The 18,603-nt window shown below is 40.2% G+C and overlaps 1 protein-coding gene across 2 annotated transcripts in view; it reads right to left on the bottom strand.

Moving 5' to 3' along the window:
- Positions 1-571: 571 nt before the first annotated feature.
- Positions 572-18,603, bottom strand: part of atp2c1 (ATPase secretory pathway Ca2+ transporting 1) — a 26,309-nt gene continuing 8,277 nt past the window's right edge. For both annotated transcript variants that reach the window (XM_051399322.1, XM_051399323.1), the window contains exons 7-27: positions 17,439-17,547; positions 16,444-16,599; positions 15,991-16,059; positions 14,239-14,314; positions 14,088-14,154; positions 13,341-13,465; positions 12,942-13,039; positions 11,394-11,489; positions 11,086-11,175; positions 9,667-9,771; positions 8,901-9,057; positions 8,649-8,819; positions 8,388-8,485; positions 7,476-7,526; positions 5,796-5,962; positions 5,644-5,712; positions 5,126-5,242; positions 4,895-5,042; positions 4,261-4,356; positions 3,838-3,979; positions 572-3,757 (exon numbers count right to left, since the gene is read on the bottom strand). In XM_051399322.1, the coding sequence (XP_051255282.1) occupies positions 3,636-3,757; positions 3,838-3,979; positions 4,261-4,356; positions 4,895-5,042; positions 5,126-5,242; positions 5,644-5,712; positions 5,796-5,962; positions 7,476-7,526; positions 8,388-8,485; positions 8,649-8,819; positions 8,901-9,057; positions 9,667-9,771; positions 11,086-11,175; positions 11,394-11,489; positions 12,942-13,039; positions 13,341-13,465; positions 14,088-14,154; positions 14,239-14,314; positions 15,991-16,059; positions 16,444-16,599; positions 17,439-17,547 (2,329 nt within the window). In that variant the 3' untranslated portion in view covers positions 572-3,635. The remainder of the gene's footprint in view (positions 3,758-3,837; positions 3,980-4,260; positions 4,357-4,894; positions 5,043-5,125; positions 5,243-5,643; positions 5,713-5,795; positions 5,963-7,475; positions 7,527-8,387; positions 8,486-8,648; positions 8,820-8,900; positions 9,058-9,666; positions 9,772-11,085; positions 11,176-11,393; positions 11,490-12,941; positions 13,040-13,340; positions 13,466-14,087; positions 14,155-14,238; positions 14,315-15,990; positions 16,060-16,443; positions 16,600-17,438; positions 17,548-18,603) is intronic.

Raw genomic sequence — 18,603 nt, 5'->3', positions numbered from 1 at the left:
TTTGGAGCCAAAAAACTAGAAAGAATAATTCCAGTGGAGCAGAAACAAGAGCAGTCAGACCTTCAGAGAGGTGGAAAGGAGTCCTTCCTGGTCCACACTTCTCTTCCTAATAGTTCCTGTTTGGAGCCACAGTTTAAAGTGTGAACCATTCAACTGACCTCCGCCCACTATCTTACCGTCATATTTTAGCTCCTAACTGATCACGGACGTATGAATGAATGTGACGATGTAGCAGGTTGATATGGAAGTGTTTTCATTCAAAATGTTGTAGTATTTTATGTTATGAACCACTAGAGGCAGCTCGTGTACGACCAGTAGTACCTCAGTTTATGAACCAGTGCACTTGAGACATTTCTGTTAGCCAACTTCCGGTTTAGCCCTTCGCTAACTTGAATGGAGGTAACGTGATTTAATCGTGCGGCTCTACGACACTTTCCAAATGTTATCGGACCGAATGGATCAAGTTCTGATAGTTAAACGAGTCGTTTCGTGGAGGTTGTGACGATCAGAAACATTAATCCGCCCTTTTATTCTTTCACAATGTAACCTTATGGTAACCACTCTTTCAGAATTCATTTCCCAGAGTTTTTATTGACAATACAGGACATATAGGACCAATAATTCACCGGTATTGTATTGACTTATTTCTTGATGATGCAGGTTAAGGATGGAAAAGTTACAAAAATAAGACTCAGGTTGTAAAAACAGTAAATTTCCTTTAATAAGTTTTCTTGTGATTTGCTCATTCAGTAATAAAATCTCACCGATTCATCGTTAAAGCTTTTGTTACAGTTATAAAACCTGGAAAAAGGAAAACCTGTCGTTGTGTTTTCATCAGATAAATAATCTTTTATTTCATATTATAAATGTCAAATATAATGAAAAGATTGGTCTTCGATATCGGCTGTGGAAACAACAGCGTGAAGGGATTTTCTTTTCTAATCTTCTTGTTTTTATGTGCAAAATTAAAAATAAATCAAACTTTCATCAACAAGATAGCCAAATCAACTACATTTCCCAGAAAGCACCTTGTCTACACTGATTTAAAGGTGGAGGAGTGGAAGTAAATCCTGATTGAGAAGCTAATATTCAGCTTTTTAAAAATCATTGAAGTGCTGAAACGGATTGAACAGAACAGCCATTGGTCAGTAAAGGGCTTCTTTCCACCAACGTGGAGTTAATTAAAATGATCGATGACTTCTCTAAGGCACAGGATGAGAAAGCGTCGTTACTGAAGTGTGTTTGTACCCTGAAGCGGCAGCGTTGTGTTACCGTCGGTGGTTTTGAGGCCTAATTCCAACGTTTAGCATCGGGATGTTCTTATGCACAAGGTGGCGAGTGTGAAAGAGCTTAAATATGACAGAAAAGTGTCGTCAGCTGTACAACTGAAACCATCTGAATTTAAATAAACCAGTGTGTGTAGAGGAAGTAGCATGAAACATAATATATGGATCCCAGAAACAAGCCCGTGTAGTGGAGGTGTAAGGGTACGTCTCTAAACTCTCACACCCGTACTTTGGTTCAGTCGGTCTGGAACAAAGAGAAAGGAAAGATTTGCTGATTTACTTTTAGTTCTGTTCTGATTTGTGTTCGCTCCGACTGAAACGAGCGCCAGTTAGCTAAATCAGGCTACTCAGGTGAGCTAACTTTAGCATCATTAGGTTTGGTGAAAAGAAAAAGCCGAGCAGGAAGAACCTCCGATATCATTTACAAACTATACAAACAGAAAACTAGTGTCAGCATCGTTTGACTCAAGTCAGATAAAGTCTCTGGAAATACCCGAATCAAACGGCAGGTACCAGATTAAAGGTGTCACCTTCCTAAGCCCCGCCCCTTTTTGGGGACCTAGTTAGATATGCTATGTGCTAGGCTAGTTGTGTTGAAAAGACAACCACATTTTGAGGACGATTAAGAGATAATTTCAATGTGGTTGTCTTCTACACAGACGAGCTAGCGTATAGCACATCTCAAAAAGTGTTTCTATATCGACAAAAGTGTGAAATAATTTCACGTCTAACAACATGTGACCAGACACAGTCATCATGTATGGAAGTCTGTGGCTGCAAACATAAAGATTAAATCGCTCAAACAAGATAACAACAACTCAAGTTTTCCGCTCGTGTGACAAAATTCAAACAAAATTCAAAAAAAATAATATTTTTTCAGTCTACTCTTAAACATAAGACTGGCTTAATCTAAACATCAGCAGACGATGAACTCTTGAAATTAAATCCTGATTTTAGCCTTAATGACGTAAAATTTATAATATCAGTGTTCTTTTAAATAAAACGCAGTCGGAGATTCTTTTATTGACGAAGAAACTTGATTTGATTAAATTATTTCACTTTGATATTGGCAGCCACAGACCTCCATAAAGATTAAAGCTTCATATGCTCTAACGTTACTTTATGTGAACACACTTATTACAACTATTATTACTGCCTCAGTTTTACTTTAAATAATTGATTATATGTAAACGTTTAAATTTTACAGCATAAATTAAGACCTGTAAGTATGGAGGACCAAAGTTGCTGTTATGATAAACAGATAAATAAATGACTTAATTAATACATGAAATAATAAAGACAGAAATGTGGAAATAAAAGCTTCAATTATCAAATAAATGAACAAGTTAATTACAGATAAAATATGCACAGAAATAGATTTTTTTTAATTTGACAAATTATTTATGTTTCTATTATTTATTTTCATATTTATCCGATCTGTTTACATTTATTTATGTTTTTATTTATTCTGTTTCCTATTTGTTTATTTATTTCTGTATATCTTCACACATACGTTAACGAGAGTGCGTATCTTGACTATTTAGGCATATAAATAAATAAATAACGAAATGAATAAATTGGGAAATAATTAAATATGAAATTAAATAAATATAAAAATACCTAATTTGTCAAATAAATACATATATTTATATATATATATTTCTGTGCATATTCATTTATCTTTAAATACCTGCACATTTATTTGATAATTTTTTATTTACACAATTATGTCTTTATTATTTCATATATTCAAATAAGTAATTAAATAATTTATTATAATGGCACCTTTAGTCCTCCATACAGTAGATCTGTTTGCGGTTTGCTTTCGCTAAAGAAATTAAACATACAAAACCCTAAACCATGAATGTTGTACCGATACACCTCCACCATAAACCACCTACAGAGGAATCAAAACATTTCTTCTCACATGTTTTAAGTTTTCCGCGTCCAACCGTGAAAAGCGAACCGAGTAGTGGTCAACACCTTCTAAACGATAGATTAAAAAAAAAAACAACAACTACACATCTCTAATCTTCGGAGGGGCAACGAGGAGCGAACTGGAGCCGGAGGGTTGTGGTCGGTCGGCGGCAGATCCGCATTAAAAACCCTCCACAGGTCAGAGGTCAGTTCTCCCAGCAGCCACCTCGTCCTCCCCAACAACTGCTCTCTGAGGCCGGGAGCTTCCTCCAGTCCCAGACCAGAGTTTCTCCTCACAGGAAAATCCCACAAGTCCTTGCAGTCTTAATTAGTCAGTGCCATCGGTTGTGAGATCCTAAACACACTTCATCCTCCTCGTCTTCCTCCAAACCTCAGAGTCCTTCTGCCCCGGGGGCGAGGAGGGAGGGCGGGTCATACCTCGTGGAAGCAGTCGGCGGGCGGGCTCCTCTCGACTCCCCTCCACCGCTCCACCATCTTGATGACCTCGGACACCACGCACACCGAGGAGGTAAGGGTCACGAGAAACAGCAGGTCTGCGGGAGGACCACAACGTTAACGTCATGCTGCTTTTAATGCTCCAAATTCTGCGTGGAACAATTCTTCAAAGACTCACCGAAGAAGCTCAGGCTCTCCGTCTGGAAGACGTTCTGCAGAGGAGGGAAGTAGATGACGAGGAGCTGGCCCATGATGGAGCCCAGGACGGCGTAACAGAACGTCCTGTTGCTGCACAGACCCATCTCGTGGACCATACGGGTCTGAGGAGCAACCGCACAGAGTCAGACATCAGGCAGTCAATGTAACCCCGTTTGTGGTTTTATTCAAATTAAACACTATAAAGGCAACTGGAGATTATAAAGTGTATCCAAGCTGCAGTTCCTCTAACGGCCACTAGAGGCTCCAGCAGTGAGTGAGTCTCCATAAGGCTTCACATTAAAATGTCCAACTTTACGAAAGGCAACGGTTAAATAAAATTATAAAACGCAATTTTAATTTCTTTCGGCAACAGTTATTTTTCTCAGGTGTTTCTGAAGGTTACCTGTGAACGAGAGCTCAGAGCGTTGAACATGTCGAAAAAGACGAAGCAGGTGAAGGTCATGGTGGTGTCTCGAGGAGTGATCACGTTGTCCTGCAACTGGAAACCAAAAACAAACACTCAGCTGTAAATACGTAGAAACTGTTTATGTACATAGGATAAAGTTTTAACTGTTTTATTCTCTTCTGTCGCTTTTTATTTCTTAATTTCCTTTTGTTCTGACAAAGACTCGTTGTGCTCGTGATCAATAAAGTCTGATTGTGTGTCAGTAGCAGCAAATCCAAAGCAACATCAAACACTGATGCATTTGTAATATGTAATACATTAAGTAGCTTAAGTAGCAATTAGCAGATGGAGGGCAGCAGTCGTCTTCTACACTCACAAACTCTCTAAAATCATTTACAGCAGCTCAAATCGATCAAAACGTGAAACCACGAGGAGCTTTTACCGAGTACCAAAGAGGATTTATACGGATATATTAAAAACATTAGACACCAGTTTAATATCAGCAGCTTTATAATGAATACAAACTTCATTCTGTAACCAACTGAAACTGTTTGAGAGAAACTTAGTTGAGCTTCTTTAAAGACTCTTTACATCACGAGAGAGAAACAAACAAAAGGAAAGAAAGATCCACCTCTCTCCAGAAGACAAACAGCGTCCCGCAGACGATGACGAACGCCGACACCAGGACTTTGACGATCAGACTGCGAGTGAGGATGCTGTCTCTCACGTTACGAGGAGGCTTTCTGATCACGTCCTGGTCCACAGGCTCAACGCCCAAACTGACAACAGAACACTCGCCGTCACAAACAAAGCCGCCACAAACACTCAAAAACTAAACCCAGGTCCCATGATGCCCCTGTACCTCTGAGCGGGAGGCCCGTCCATGATGATGTTGATCCACAGGATCTGCATGGCGTTCAGCGGCGTGGGGAAGTTCATCAGGGTCACCAAGGAGATGAGCGTCAGAGCCGCAATACTCCTGGAGACCAGCAGGGGGAGTGTCAGGAGATCATCGTCACTGTTTGACTTTATATTCAAATCGCACAAATCTTTATTAAATGACTGTAAAGCTAACAGAGCCGAGCTGCTGCTAACGTTAGCTCAGCTTGTTTCTCTGATAACTTAAGATCCAGACGTCCGATGACTAAAATCCTTCATCCGGTTCAAATCTAGAGTTAAAAAGCACCAAGATCTAAACAGTGGATGGTAACAATGTGGCTTCAGACTGGATCAACAGTCAATGTATGACAGCTTCTGGCAGACAACCACAACGCTGACGCAGGCACAAAGGGGATATGACGCCATCGACAGGCGAGCGGTGAAACGCGGCGTTACCTGAATGAAACACGATCAACTGACTGAGAGTATGTTTCCACTCACGTGCTCAGCTGGAAGCGGACAAAGTTTTTAATGTTGTTGTAAATTCCTTTTCCCTCCTCGATGGCCGACCTGGAAGCAGAGAACAGACGTTACTTTTCTGTGCTTTGAAAGTTAACCTTCGACCTTCCACTGCCGGCGTCCGTCCGACTCACATGATGGTCTGGAAGTCGTCGTCCACCAGGATCATGTCGGCCGCCTCCTTGCAGACGTCGGTGCCCGTCTGGCCCATCGCCACGCCGATGTCTGCGGCCTTCAGAGCCACGGCGTCGTTCACCCCGTCGCCCGTCATGGCCACCACGGCGCCGATGTTCTGGAGGGACTGCAGAGAGACTTTCACTTTAATAAACGGTTCTGTATCCGTCGATGGCAGCGGTTCATTAGTGTTGTGTTTCAACCTCCGACCACTAGATGGCAGCGTTGTAATCTTCGGACAGTTGACTCTTCCACGGCACAGAAAGTAGTGCCGGATGTTTGGATGCTGGAACTTTTATGTTGGTGTGGAAACTGTTTCCATCGATGATGTTTAGAGCTCAAACGCAAACGGTTTGTTTTTATGTGAAGATGAAATGATGAAAGTAATAAAGTAATCTGATACAGAATAAAGTAATCTGATACAGAATAAAGTAATCTGATACAGAATAAAGTAATAAAGTAATCTGATAGAGAATAAAGTAATCTGATACAGAAGTAATAATATAGAAAGTAATCTGATACAGAATAAAGTAATCTGATAGAGAATAAAGTAATCTGATACAGAATAAAGTAATCTGATAGAGAATAAAGTAATAAAGTAATCTGATAGAGAATAAAGTAATAAAGTAAACTGATACAGAATAAAGTAATCTGATAGAGAATAAAGTAATAAAGTAATCTGATAGAGAATAAAGTAATCTGATACAGAATAAAGTAATAAAGTAATCTGATAAAGAATAAAGTAAAATAGTAATCTGATACAGAATAAAGTAATCTGACACAGAATAAAGTAATCTGATACAGAATAAAGTAATAAAGTAATCTGATACAGAATAATGTAATCTGACACAGAATAAAGTAATCTGATGCAGAATAAAGTAATAAAGAAATCTGATACAGAATAAAGTAATCTGATACAGAATAAAGTAATAAAGTAATCTGATACAGAATAAAGTAAACTGATGCAGAATAAAGTAATCTGATACAGAATAAAGTAATAAAGTAATCTGATACAGAATAAAGTAAACTGATACAGAATAAAGTAAACTGATACAGAATAAAGTAATCTGATACAGAATAAAGTAATAAAGTAATCTGATACAGAATAAAGTAAACTGACACAGAATAAAGTAATCTGATACAGAATAAAGTAATCTGATGCAGAATAAAGTAATAAAGTAATCTGATACAGAATAAAGTAATAAAGTAAACTGATACAGAATAAAGTAAACTGATGCAGAATAAAGTAATAAAGTAATCTGATACAGAATAAAGTAATAAAGTAATCTGATACAGAATAAAGTAAACTGATACAGAATAAAGTAAACTGATACAGAATAAAGTAATCTGATACAGAATAAAGTAAAAGTAATCTGATACAGAATAAAGTAATCTGACACAGAATAAAGTAATCTGATGCAGAATAAAGTAATAAAGTAATCTGATACAGAATAATGTAAACTGATACAGAATAAAGTAAACTGATACAGAATAAAGTAATCTGATACAGAATAAAGTAATAAAGTAATCTGATACAGAATAATGTAAACTGATACAGAATAAAGTAAACTGATACAGAATAAAGGAATAAAGTAATCTGATACTGATATTAAAGGCGTGGGAAGTGAATCTCTGCTCACCTTGACGATCTTCAGCTTGTGTCTCGGACTGGCTCGATAAAACACGGCAATCTGTGGAGACGGAGGACAGCAGTTCATTCAGGTTGTTAGAGCTCATTAAAACTAAAGTTAAACACTTAAACGAGGTGAAACTATATAGAAAATATTCTGTATTAAAATTATTATTATTATTATTGTTATTGAGACAGTGAGTCAATTTGTTTGTGTTGTAATACTTACGCAGTATCTACCATTAATATCATAAAAATTACTAAAACTAATAAAAACTACACTGTAAAAAGAATCTGCAAGTTTATAAGTTTTCACTTTTAATTTACTAGATAAAATTATTAATAAAGTTCCCAAAATATCCTGTGAATTTACATGTCTAATGTAAAATAACATGAACAATCTGTAACTGTAAATAATCATAAATTACTGCTTATTTAAAGATAATGTCCCTTTTTTAACATAAAAAGATTAAATACATTATTGTTTCACTGATATTTATTGTTTATCTAATAGATTAAACTGTTAAATTCAAGTTCAATACTGTTAATACATTTCTAAAAAGCACTGATACTGTTTTAATCAGTGAAAACAGAAATAATCTGCTCAAAATTCATCCAAATCTCTCTTTGACACAAACTTCCTGCAGTTACTGAGTTCACTGTTTGGTTCATTGTGCAGTTTATCATCGACAACAACGTGATGTTCACGTGTTGGTTGTAATGTCTCACTGTGTGTTGTTACAGTGATCCAACCAACCAGTGTCAGAGCTGATTATGTTCACAAAGATCAGATCTGTTGACCAACAGTTGGCTGACAGTACAATTAAAGGAAATATGAATATATCTAACAATAATAATAATAATAATAATAATAATAATAATAATAAGAAGAAGAAGAAGAAGAAGTGCGTGAGGGTCTCACTCTGGGGACGATGTTTGAGAGCTGCTGCAGGTCGAGCTGATCCACCTCGTCTCCGGACAAACACTGACAGCCTTTAGAGTACAGACCCAACCGACTGGCTGCAGACACACAGACAGGCAGACACACAGACAGGCAGACACACAGACAGGCAGACACACAGACAGGGTAAACATCCAGGAGAGTTTCAGTTAGGATTCAATGTGTGTTCCCTGAAAGGTCAGAGGGCAAACAGTAGTCTCTCTCTCTCTCTCTCTCTCTGACCTATGGACACGGCGGTCTCCTGGGAGTCTCCGGTGATCATCTTGATGGCGACCCCGGAGCTGATCAGTGTCCCCACAGCTTCTTTGACCCCTGACCTCGGTGGGTCGATGATGCCCACCAGACCCAGGAAGGTCAGGTTCCCGAGCTCAGAACCCGACGCAAACGCCAGCACTAACAGAAGAGACAGGCGAGGGGTCAGTGTGCTGACATAATCAATAATCTTACAGTATTTATGCTCTGCTGGGTTCTGACCTCTCAGACCGGCGCTGCCCATGTAGCTGATCTGCTGCTGGAAGAGCTCCCTCTGCTGGTGGTTCAGTGACAGTGTGCTTCCTCTGCTGCTGTAGGAGCTGCAGTGACGGATCACCTGCTCATACGCTCCCTTCATGAAGTAAACTCCAGGCTTATCCTGGGGGGCGGGGCAGAGACAGCATGTGAATGAAGTTTTCCACCAAACAAGAGTTGGAAAAACTAACATAGATGGTTTTGGTGAGTTTTATTCTGTTTCTGTCCAGTTTTAAGTGGGATTTAGAATATAGTTTATATATATATATATATATATATATGACAGAGCAGCAGAATAACAGATGAGTCTGTAGATTATTTCATTATTTCTTCATACAAAAAGCACTTTTATAAGCTCATGATCTCAACCTGACTCCTTCTTAGTCCATTAGTCAACTAATTGCTTCCTAGTGTTATTTTATAGGGACTATTAGTAATTAGTCATTACTGGAAAGTGATAAGAAACTCTCTAACCTAAAATATTCTGTGGTTTTTAATAAACAGAAGACTTTATAACATCTTCACTGAGTCATCTGTGAAGGGAAAGAGCTATCAGACAAACAATATGGATGTTAGTCAGTTAGATCCAGATATATTATTGAGGACAGTTCTGATTCGGAGGAAGCCTCACTTTAATTGTTTTCTCCAGAGAGATTTAAGGGATTTAATATTAGTATTCTTAAAAGCTTGAAGTGTCTCTCAGTGAGTGACTACAGGTGGAGGACATGCTGACCTGCAGCGTGCGGTGAACACAGCGAACAGCCATCCACTTCTGCTCCGAGGTGAACGGGTGCTCCTCCAGACGGACGTACTCCTGCTGGAGGCTCTCCAGACCCATCTGGAAGACACAAAGCACAGCTGGATCAGAAACACAGCTGGATCACACAGCGTAGGAGCAGAAACCTCGTGTACAGTGTGTATAACGGACAGAGCTTCTGGGGCTGGGAACCTGCATTATATGTAACGGCCAGCAGGGGGAGCTCCACTGGCTGCAATAACACACTGATAACATTCAGTCTGATGGAGAAAACATAAAAGTGGAGAGTACGATGTGGATAAAAACCCTAAATTTTATTAAACAAAACTGACATTCCCATCATCCTCCAGCTGTACTTCATGTTTAATGCTAACTGGCAAATGTTAGCATGCTAAGACGCTAAACTAAGATTTGGATGACTATAATGAAGCTGTAAGTAACTGCAGATTAATGCCAAATACTGACATAGAAACACAGTTTGGTGCTCTTGTTTTGTTTAAAAAGATATCTTCTGATTTCTCACTGACGCTCACTGGTGCATTGTGGGAGACACTGACCTCCCAACAATCACTTCACATGAGAGTAGAACCAGTTTGGCACATTTAGTGATGTGTCGAAAATGTGTCGCACAGAGATTGCCCCCCCCCCCAGCACACTGATCCATCCACAGCAATCAAAATATAAAAATGAAAGATCGGCGTGCTTTAATGTTCATTATGTTAATGACATAAGCTGTATGACTCATCTCCCCAGTCACACCAGTAAAGGGCAGGCGGAGGACGGGCGTTCTGCCTCAAGCTGCAGGAAATTAACAGAAGACGAAGTTTCTGGATCCTTCTTCATCCTTCAGGTTCTTATTAATCCTCAGTAGGAGATGATGCAACATGGTGGACACTGTTCACGGCTCAGTAACAGAGCGAGGAAGCTGCTGCCACCAAGATTTATTCACATGGAAGTTGGTGTTCTCTGAAAGTTCCTGTCTACTAAAGGCAAACATACTTAAAGCTTATATATATATATATATATATATATATATATATATATATATATATATAGACACACATGTTCAACTGTTAGAACACATGTGGAAGCTGTAGATTGGTTTGGTGCACTGTACTGAGTGAATCTACCTGCAGTGATATTGAATGTGAGATTAATGTTGTTCACACTGAAGCTCTCCGTGTGAACTCTGTCTGTGCAACCGTTGACGGGAGCTCAAATTAATAAGTTCTCAGAAATCTGTACCAGGATCTGGTTCAGGATTTGTTTGTTGTTGTTTTTTTGACCTCTAAATCTGAGCGTGTGAACTAACGTCTGCTATCGGAGACGCCGTAGCACAGACTCAACACAGAGTCCAGATTTAAATTCTCGGCCCAGTGGTTCGTGTGTTTTTACCTTCATGGCGAGGGCGATGAGCGCTCCCTCCGTCGGTCGTCCCAGCAGAGCGTGATTCCTGATGACTGAGTCGTTACACACGCAGCCAACCTAACATCACACACACACACACACACACACACATCAATTAACATCTCTTCTCCTACAACAGCAAGGTAAGCTTTCCCTTCATTATTCCAAATAAAGTTTATGTTTCTACTTTGTCCAGTGTGTGAGAATAAACTCATGAGGTGGGATTCTGACATTGTAAATCATTTGAATAGTTTCCAGATGTTTTATGGCAGCAGCTCTCGTGTGTGTTGACTCACCTCCACGATCTTGCTGATTGAAGGACACGAGAAGCCGTGGATGATCTCTCCGTCCAGTAAAACCTCCCCCGCTCCGTTGTAGCCGACGCCCGTCACCTGCAAGACAAAATCACAGGTATAAAACAAACCCAGTGGTAAAGTACAGAGCCTCCAGGAAGTGTCTTAAACCTGCAGTCTATGTAATGGCCAGCAGGGGGAGCTCCATGCTGATACCATTCCGTCTTATGGAAGTTGAGCCGACTTCTCAGTTGATTTATGAGCTCAGTAAACAGTTTCCTGATGAGTTTCAGTCTTCTTCCATACAGCGTTCATTTATTAACTGATGGTCCCATTGAGAGTACAACAGACTATAAAACAAGGTCTGCTTCTTGCTACAGACAAGTTGAAACTGCGCTGAACTCAAGGCTTTAAAAACGGTTCTCCACAAACCACAATATTGGTTAATAATGGGTTACATCACAATAGGTTCACAGTTGCTTCAAGCTAAGCAGATCCCTCTGCTAATAGTGAACATACTTTAATCACTAAAATGTCAGCTGGGATCGGCTCCAGCCTCCTGCGACCCTGCAGAGGACGAGCTCATCATTCATCATGATTGTAAGTATTGAAATATAGTTTGACAGGTGTGACACTTTATCTGATATTACAGGTCATATTATTGTCTCATTGTGTCATTAAGGAGTCATCAAGTTAAAACCAGAGAAGGTCTCCTGGTCCTCAGTCACCTGACCCACTTCTCCAGTATGGCAGCTGGGATTTCCAGATGAAGGAAGTGGGTCGGTCTGTTCTCTGCGGGCTGTTCAGACGCCACATTACAGCGGCAAACTCATTTCTCACAGTGTTTCCACAATAAGCAAAAAACTGTTAATGTGACTTTGACAAAGACACTTTGCTAGTTGAAAGGTGATGGATCGAACTGACAGAATGTCTGCGAACACTTCGGAATCAATCGGTCGAAATCGTCTGATCAGTAAACTGACAAACCGACTTTAAAGGTTATATATATATGAGAACGTTAACACAGGAACAAACAGCTATTCTCTGTGTAAAGATATAGTGAAGTCACGGTGTCACACTCTGCCTGTGTTGCTAAAATAATCAAAATACAACGACACGATTAAATTAAATGTGTTATAGGTTAAACCTCACAAAATAACACTTAATAATAATAATAATAATAATAATAATAAAAATAATAATCACTCATCTATTTTAACTTTTTACATAGGAAACAGTAAGAAATACAGATTTAGTGTAATAAATTAGTAGGAAGAAGACTGAAGTTACTGCACTCTGCCTTTGCACTACCTTTACATCTGTTTATGCTAATAAGTCCCAAAACTTTGAAGCTATTTTACTCAGTTTCATTGTTAGTGTAGTTACTGCGGTTAGCCTCTGGAGGGCAGCACAGAATACGTACATTTTCACCATCACTGACTGACATGTATAAAGATTAATACTTAAATCTAAACTCAAACTAAATATAAAACAGTAAAAACTAAAAGCTGATGAAAAATCTACAAATCTAATAATGACTGAGTTTCAGACCTCAGCGTGGAGTCCGTCTGACGTGAACAGCTGAGTGACCGTCATCTCGTTCTTGGTCAAAGTTCCCGTCTTGTCTGAGCAGATGACGTTACAGCAGCCTAAAAAAAACAACAACAACAACAACAACAACAAGAGGAGCAACGTTGACAGGAGACATAAACAGCAAGAAAATATATTATAATCACAAAATTGTCTCTCATATGAAAATCAACATTAGAATGAAGAACTATTAAAATGTCACATTATCATCATTTTAATAGTTCTTTTTAGTCAACATTAAATTTGTGATGCAACAGTGGTGACGATGAACAGCCCCCAGAATAAACACAGAATCCAAGTCGCTGTTGGGGCTTCAGGTTAAACCGGACTCGCTGTGCCAGGGCGCCGTACGTAACATACCCAGAGTTTCTACGATGGGAAGCTTCTTGATGATGGCTCTTTTCTTCACCATGCGCATCACACCGAGCGCCAGCGTTACCGTCACCACGATGGGTAAACCCTCTGGGATGGCAGCTACAGCCAGGCTGAAGGAGAGGAGATCGTGATCAATAATCAATACAACTGTTAACACCTCACTGCAGCTACACAGGTTATTAAGGTAATCACCTTGTTTTGTTTTTTTACCAGGTAACAAAAGCCAGAGTGCAAGTTTGTCCATGAGGTCCGTGTTGTTACGAACACGTTAGGAATTGTTAAATGTGATATTTCTTAAAGGGAGTTTGGTGCAGGGAGCTTTTAGTTGGATTCAAACTGCTGATATGGATCATTGTTAACGTTTAGTCTCCACTACAGAAACACTAGCTAACTGCTAAAGGCTGATCAGGTTGTCTGATGTTGACTGCTGTTAGTTATTAGTTTGATTAATGCTTTAATAATGTGTGTATTGATAACTTAAACTTAAGTAAGTCCCTCAGTTAAGGCAGAATTAAGCCTTAAGAGTGCAACCGGCCCCTGATCCCGACACCTACCACACCTTAAGGAATTGCAGCCTTTATCACAACAACCTGAGTCTGATAAATCTAAACGTCCGACACGACAAAGGTCAGTTAGCTCTAATGTGATAACAGAAGTGACCTGACGGCTGCCAAAGCTGCTGCCAGAGTTTAATCATTTACCAAACACACACAGTGAGTGAAATCTGGCTACCTGACACCGATGGTGAACATGTCCAGGGTCCTCTTCCCCTGCAGCCAGCCCACCAGCATGATGACCCCTGAAACATAGCGTTGAGAGCACAGACTGAAACACAGGCTCATAAACGGGAGGATGGCAGCTGATAGAAAGCAAACCAACCAACCTATGATGCCGAAGGAATAGAGCGAGAGCTGCTTCCCCAGCAGGTCCATGCTCTTCTGTAACGGGGTCTTAGGAGCCTGGAGAAGAACAGGACACAGATTATAAACAAAGTCACATAAAAAGAACTTGTGGAGAGACTGTTTAGTGAGTAGTTCAATGTCACCAGCTTCTGCGTTAACTTATTTGAGCCGTATAATACAGCCTATTAAGTCTTAATGAGCCTATCAACATTACTAATAGGTCTAATGGAGACGCATTAGCCTCATGTTTTACCACAGGGTGGCTACTCTGTAGTTTATGATTATTTGGTACGTCAACTTTGCATTTCTATCACTACAACATGTTTGTTTTGTTGGTAGGAAATTATAGAACTACAATAATTAAGAAAACTGTTGACATTATTTGTTATTTGTATTCCCATTACCCACAATTCCACGTTTCAAACACTAGTTTGTCGGGTTTTCGGAGGTTATGAGAGAGAACGACCTTCTGAAGGGACAGAAGCCTCGACAAGCACTCGTTGCGACGCGTCTGTTTTTCCACGATGCACAAAGAGCGAAAAATCTCAGCTTTTTAGAACGCAGCAAGCACACCACAGGTCATGTGACATGAATGAACCAATGGCCTCTACAGGACGTAACATCCAGATAAAAGGTGTAAACTGTGTGACAGTTCTTCTGATGAGTGGATGGACTCATTAGCTGGACCCACCCGCCTGTGTGGGGCTGAGCTGTGGATATTAAACGTAAAAGTATCCTGTACCTCTGGCTGCCCTCCACTGAAGGAACTCTATTTACAGAATACATTTACATACTCGGAGAAATCAGGTAATCAGAGGTGTCTGTGGTAACCTGGTCGCTGTAAACCTGCAGACTCATGCAGCAGGTCGGTAATCAGCCTTTTTTTGGAACAATGCTTCACTTGTTTAAACTGTAACTGTGATACAGTACGCTGCTTCCCGAAATCTGTTTTGTTTCGCTCAGTGAGGGAGAGAGAGAGTTTTTCCTTACAGCGTAATTGTGTCTGAACTTTACAATGGTGAGTAGTGGAAACTTTCATCCCTTCTCTGCTGTCACACTTTCTATCATGCACAGTAATCGTTACCGTTCTGGACTGCATGTAAAGCCCAGTTCACACTCAGCTCGTCAAATCTCCAGGGGCTGCTTTCAGAGCTTAAGTCACATCACCTGTTTCAACAGCCAATCAGCTCGGAAGCAAAGTCAGCTGGTCGAAGCGGCAGAGTTTCAGATGGAGGAAAGAGAGGAATGGGAAACAATAAACCAATAGGTAGACGTATTGTTGAGGTTTGTGGGTTTGTGTAAACAATAATATTAATTAATAATAAGGACCGATGTCTGTTAGTGTGCCTGTCTGTCTTTCATATATCTCAAGAACCGTTCGTCTGATTGATTCATACCGCTCGGATGTATGTCTAATTCAAGGGAGTGCACTGTTTGGGTTTTCAATATTTCAAACAATTTGGTTTTAACTGGCCCTCATAGTTCTTACTCAAATGTTGTGTGCAGGGCTTACATCACACAAAAAATAGTCTCCTGAACGCTTTGTGTTACTGAAACAACATTTGGTGGATGTGTAGGTATGATATGAGTGACAGTGACAATTTTGGTGCCAATAGGTGGCGCTGTAGCAGAATCATCTAACTATAAAGGAGGGAATCTCTGAACGTCGTCGCACTCAGCAGTGTCGAGTGTCGGGCGCTGCACTAGTTCAGAGAACATTTAGCAGAACGTACCTCTTCTGCTTGCATCATCTTGAACACCTCCCCGAATTCTGAGTTCTCTCCGGTTCCGATGACGATGCCCTGAGGAACACCACACAAACAGTTCACATATATATTTGTTTTATTTTGGGAATTTTTGGGCAGGTGTGTTATGGTGCGTCGTTCATAAAAGAATAAAACCAAACCAAGAGAAGCAGCACATTTGTGTAACTTCTGGTTTAAGTTACGTCCTCTGAGCCTCTCGACATTAACTTCTGTTTCATTCTGTGTCACTTAGCCGGTTTCTAAATGCACAGTTTGACTGACTGCCCGTCAGAAAGTCTGATTTAAGATACCTGGATATTACATTTAACACCAACTAAAAAGCTGAATCTATTTCTGATTAAACAAACAAAATGAAACTATTTTAATAATCTGCTAAAACTAAAAATACAATTTAAGAAAACGTGATAATCCAGCCGGTACCTTGGCCTTGCCGCAGCGCACCAGAGTCCCCATGAAGGCGATGTTGCTGCGGGAGGCGATGTCTCCGTTGGTGGTTGCTGGCTGGTGGTAGGTGTACTTGGAGCAGGGGCTGGTCTCCCCCGTCAGACTGGACTCGTCCACGGTCAAGTCGGTCGACTGAGAGGGCGGAGGCGAGACAATGAGGTCAGTGAGCACTGATAAATGGACTTTACTGAGGTAGATGTGGTGGTAAAGGGCTGGTACAGTAGCCCAGAAGGGACAAACCAAAAGACTGGTTCTGAATAGGGACGTTCATGTTTTTTTGCACGTTTCGCGGCCACCATAGTTTCTCTTTTGCATTTGGGAGGGGAGGGGGAAACGAGGGTGTTGTGATCTGCAACTACACTGATAGATGCCACTAAATCCTACACACTGGACCTTTGACCCTGCGGACACCCTGTTTATGTTCTTTTAAATGCAAACTGCGTTTATTATACACAATACAAAATGTAACTACGTGCCTTGAACAGCGTTTCCCCTGTTTTAATGTCGTGTAGTGACTGCTCAGTAGTGCTTATACACTGACTGGTTGTGTGTCTGCTATGTTTTGAGGCGACTGATTGATTTTGAAGAGTCCGAGGTTTTGTGAATGTAGTTTGAAGATTTGGTTTTACATAAAATGGTGGAAGGTTTCAAGAACTGTGTTGGAAATGTACCAGCTGATCAGTGGATTCACTGTCCCTTTCCTTCCAGGAATTGCTGAAGAGTTTCCAGTTACATATCAGTTCCTTTCAAGAAATTTAAAAAGGAAATAAGACTCGCAGATTAAAGCACAATACTGTGGTTGTACTGGAAAGTGTGTGACTGTTTAAACAAGGTCATCCTGGAAAAATACATATCTATATCCTCTTTGAACTTGCACTAGATAAATACAAAGAAGAAACTCAAACATGTCCCAACAACGGCTTCAGTGTTGATGTTTAAACACCGACGTTTACTGGTGTATTATTGTGTACCTCGAAGAGGCGGAGGTCTGCTGGGACTCTCTCTCCCACCGACAGACAGACGGTGTCTCCGGGAACCAGCTCTCTGGCCAGCAGGTGCTCCAGGTTCCCATCCCTGACACTGAGACAGAAAGAGACAGACAGTGAATCTTTAGACCATCTTTGTGTCAAAATCAGCATCCAGTAAAAGAAAAATGAACAGAAAACAGGATTAAATCTAATAAGAGCAGATAAATTTAAATAAAAACCAAAAGATGTTTTAAAAATGTTTCAGTTGAGTGTTAAAGACAGAAAAGAAATGTTATGTTTTTTTATGACATTGTATTTGGTTTCAAACTGCTCCAGAGAGACAGCTCTGTATTTAAAGAGGTTCTCCACCATAAAAGCTGTAAACTGAATTATATAAATGCTGGTGTTAAAATTTACATAATTACCAAATTTATGTGGGTTGAAAATGTCTCAACACGCCCTCACATCATTCACAGGAGGTTATGCTAGCTGTTGCTAACCCTCTACTTAGTATGTTTATATTGTGTATACAACACAGGAATTCTTACAAACATGTGAATGTGCTTCTAGTGACTGGAAAAGCTCCAGTGCAGACACACAGAGTCTGACAGCCGCTGCTCATTAACTCTGTTAGCACTGTTAGCTCTGACTACCAGCTCGCTGTTCATGCTACGCTGCTGTGGTCAGTCTGTCAATCGCTGCGGTTGCTGTCACTGTCCTTTGGTCTCTGATTTTTAAATTAGCTGAGAGGGAGCTAACAGCGCTAACCCTGGAGGCTGCAGTTTCACTTTAATGACACTGAAGAGAGAAACTAAAGGACTGAAAGATAAATAAGGCTGAGCTACGATCTGCTGCTGTTTGTTCAACCACAACACGAGACCTTCTCCGCTTACAGCCCTGCTGTCACACAGCGGTGTTTGTGTGTGTTACAGTGTGTGTGTGTGTGTGTGTGTGTGTGCAGTCTGCCAGGTGAAGGTGCAGCTGTTTCTTCAGTCTGCTGTTTGAAGTGTAAATCGAGTCTGAAGGAACATTTTCTGTCTCTGTCAACCTTCAGATGGTCTGAGTGAAATATTCTCCTTTACAGTTGTTATATTAGAGATATTAGATATTTATTTTGTGGTAAGCTCATTGTTTCTTTGTGGTGTAGATTGAATTCTGAATACGTTTA

The sequence above is a fragment of the Dicentrarchus labrax genome, unplaced genomic scaffold (assembly GCF_905237075.1).
Source record: "Dicentrarchus labrax unplaced genomic scaffold, dlabrax2021, whole genome shotgun sequence".
Lineage (NCBI taxonomy): Eukaryota > Metazoa > Chordata > Actinopteri > Moronidae > Dicentrarchus > Dicentrarchus labrax.
Note: the sequence above shows the minus strand (reverse complement) of the source record. Positions and strands in the feature narration are given on the sequence as shown.